Source organism: Sinocyclocheilus rhinocerous, unplaced genomic scaffold (assembly GCF_001515625.1).
Source record: "Sinocyclocheilus rhinocerous isolate Xijiao unplaced genomic scaffold, SAMN03320098_v1.1 scaffold2645, whole genome shotgun sequence".
Classification (NCBI taxonomy): Eukaryota; Metazoa; Chordata; class Actinopteri; order Cypriniformes; family Cyprinidae; genus Sinocyclocheilus; species Sinocyclocheilus rhinocerous.
In genome coordinates, this window is record NW_015654522.1 from 288,086 (window position 1) to 291,152 (window position 3,067).

Below are 3,067 nucleotides of genomic sequence, written 5' to 3' on the forward strand. Positions count from 1 at the left end.
TATTTTAAGCTCATACACAGGTTCTACCCTGTAAAGAAGTTTATACAAAGATTTAAATCTGACATTGAGCTTACATGCTCTTTTTGTTCGAATTCTGAAGAAACTGTGGTACACTTATTTTGGTCATGTCACTACACTCAGAAGTTTTGGGATGATATTGGTGTGTTTGTCAAGTGTAAGATTTTGCCAGGCTTCTCAGTACATATGAAAAACATTATATTTGGGTATTATGACTCCGACCCCTCAAACAAAAATATCTGTTTTGTTATTAATTTAATTTTTTTCCTAAGCAAATTTCACATTCACAAATGCAAATTTTCCACCTGTAAACCTGTCTTCTCTGTCTTTCTAAAAGAAATGGAAAATTATTTGAATGTAATTTCAGTATCTACTAATAAGAAAGCTATAAGGACTGATAGGATTTGCTCTGCCTTTGATCTCTTCATGTAATCATGTTTAGATGATGGCCCTCTTATCTTTATCTTTATTTTATTCTTTTTGTGATTTGTTTCCATTTTATTTTTGTGGTTGATATTATGTGATGTATGCTTATTCTTTGTATGTTTCCGTTCTCTGCAATAAAAAAAAATAAATAAAAAAAAGACCACAAGTGTGTGTATTTGGACAAGGCATTGGTCTTCTATACTCTTTGGTGCTATCAGGCTAAAGTTAGCATTTTCCAAGATCTCCTACTCCACCTTTAAGTGGAACATTTTAGATTTTGACTATATTTGCAGAGAGTGAATTTGGCTATTATTAATAAGCGTTACGGTTTGCGTGTAAAGTTTTTTGGTGAGTAGTAATAGTTGGTTAGTTAATAAATAGTAAAATAAGTATTGTTATAGTGAATAATTAACTTGTTAAAGAGTGAATGGGTTTTATGACCGGTGTTGATAAACCTGACGACCACATGTATCACCGTCTCATTCAATGAGAAATACTAGCAACATAAAACCATAAAAGTCGCGGTATAATGACAGTTCTGTTTAGCGTCCTTATTGTTTTCATACAGAAAAGTTTATAAAGCTGTAACTTTTGTTTGCAGACCGTGCAATCCAAACATTTCTGAATTGCTGACCATTGTGGGAATTGAAGTTCTCAATTTTACGTCTCTCGCTGAGGCCCTCAGGCGGAATCATACAGCGAACTACATTACCCATAGTTCTCTGCTTCTGTGTGCGCCGTAGAGGAGGAGCGTGCCGGGTGTGCAAGCAGTTACAGATGGGAAGATGGTGGAATCTGGAGCAGCAACGTGCACGATACTCCGTCCCAAACATTTTCAAAAACATTTACCATCACAACCTGGCATTAGATATCGGTTACCTGGGGACAACCATAGATAGTAAATACTAAAACTAAGACTGAATTCTAATTATTTTGATTTCGGTGCAAGGCGCACCTTTCATTGGTGGTGCCTAAAGCGTGGGGCCAAACGGCACAGATCATAGTATTTTGATACTCTGGGAAGGATTTCTCGGCTGGGATTGTTGATAAACTGTTGACTGTCTACACCTTCTTGTTCTGTATAATCTGTTTCTTTTGGGCTTCGGTGTTTTGGAGCGGCTGTCAGAATGCCACGAAGCAAAAAGGGGAAACGCGGTGGGAACAGTTCGAGTAAGGGTGAGTTTAACGCCTCCTGCTGTCACAGACTATATAAACATGGTCACACGACAAAATATCACCAAGCAATAGTTATGTCTTTTATTCCAGCTACATATCCTTTAGAACAAGATCAGTGTACTTGCATAATTGCGAATAATTGAATTCATGGAATTTGTCGGTACTTAAAACTATTGTTTTTAAATCATTGGTAAAGTATTATTTTATTGTAAGCGTAAACCTCACTATATTCTGGCATATTTATGCTTAAACAATAAAATAAAGTAACATTTTAAAATACGAATACATGCCATTGTTTGGGTGACAAATTTTTGACCAGCTGGAAACTGTGTGCCTTTATTTATTTGCTTTACGATTTCAAGCAAAAAGATACAAATTATGCATTACAGCATTGATTTGGTCTTGCTGATGTGGCTGCAACCATTTCAGCACCATTTACAGTTAGCCTAATTTCAAGCGCTAGTCAACTAAAAACTTGAATGCATAATAAGCAAAATATTTAACAATGATTATTTTAGAAACTGTGTTTGCCTTTTGCATTAGCAGTAAGGGTAGAAGCAAAGTGATTGACTGTCAGGGATATTCAGTCTGCAGCATAAAAGGTGAATCTCACGCCTGCTCGTGTATATTTAGCCCAAGTGTCACGGTCACGGAGTCGTGAAAACCGGGCCTTCCCGGACTACTCACGCAAGCTGTAAGATTAGATAAGTTATTAAACTTTCAACTATTTGTCAATACGAAGACTGGATTTCCGTTTAAAAAAGATAATTTTTTTGTTAAGTTCACGCGCAGAGTCTCGTCACGTGCAGCGTCAGCACGCATTCCTCGTGCGTGTGTACCGCCTGTCAAACCAGATCTAGGGCTTGATGATACTCACCCGGTAAATGCAAGCGTGACAAAAACGGGTCTCTTTTGTGATAGGACAGACTGTGGCGAGTGCGGAAGAGTAATTTCTCTGAATGACTGTCAAATCTTCTTAATGAACTTATGTGTGAATGTCATGCTGAAAACAAAACAAACTGAAAAAAAAAAAGTTTAAGGCACAATATGTAAGATTTTTTTTATTAAAATGTCCAAAAACCACTAGAACAGTGTTATATATTTTGCTGACTTGTATACTTGCATTATCGAAAATGTTTCGAAGAATGTTTAATTTCAGAGAAATAAGCAATTTTAACTAGTGACACAGACCATGTCCATAGGCCCTGTCCCAAATGGAACACTTCATGTGCACTTGCGGTCTTACGGACTTACAATGGCCGCCGCGTGCGCGTGTCCGTTAAGTCCACGAGACCGTAGGGTGTCCTATTTGTAATTTTAGTGTACAGAAGGGTGCTCACAAGCTCCCCCTTTGCGGCCGTTATGCGCCCTCGATTCGCACTTCTGCTGAGCCCGCACTGGGGCGAGCTCCGCAGCAGACTTCTACCCGACAGTCAAAGCGACATTA

The 3,067-nt window shown here is 38.1% G+C and overlaps 1 protein-coding gene across 1 annotated transcript in view; it reads left to right on the forward strand.

Annotated features, from left to right (window-relative positions):
- The first annotated feature begins 1,159 nt into the window (after positions 1–1,159).
- LOC107717527 (interferon-related developmental regulator 2-like) overlaps positions 1,160–3,067 on the forward strand; it is a 13,441-nt gene continuing 11,533 nt past the window's right edge. Inside the window, exon 1 of the mRNA XM_016524303.1 lies at positions 1,160–1,620. Coding sequence (XP_016379789.1) covers positions 1,572–1,620 — 49 coding nt within the window. The 5' untranslated portion in view covers positions 1,160–1,571. The remainder of the gene's footprint in view (positions 1,621–3,067) is intronic.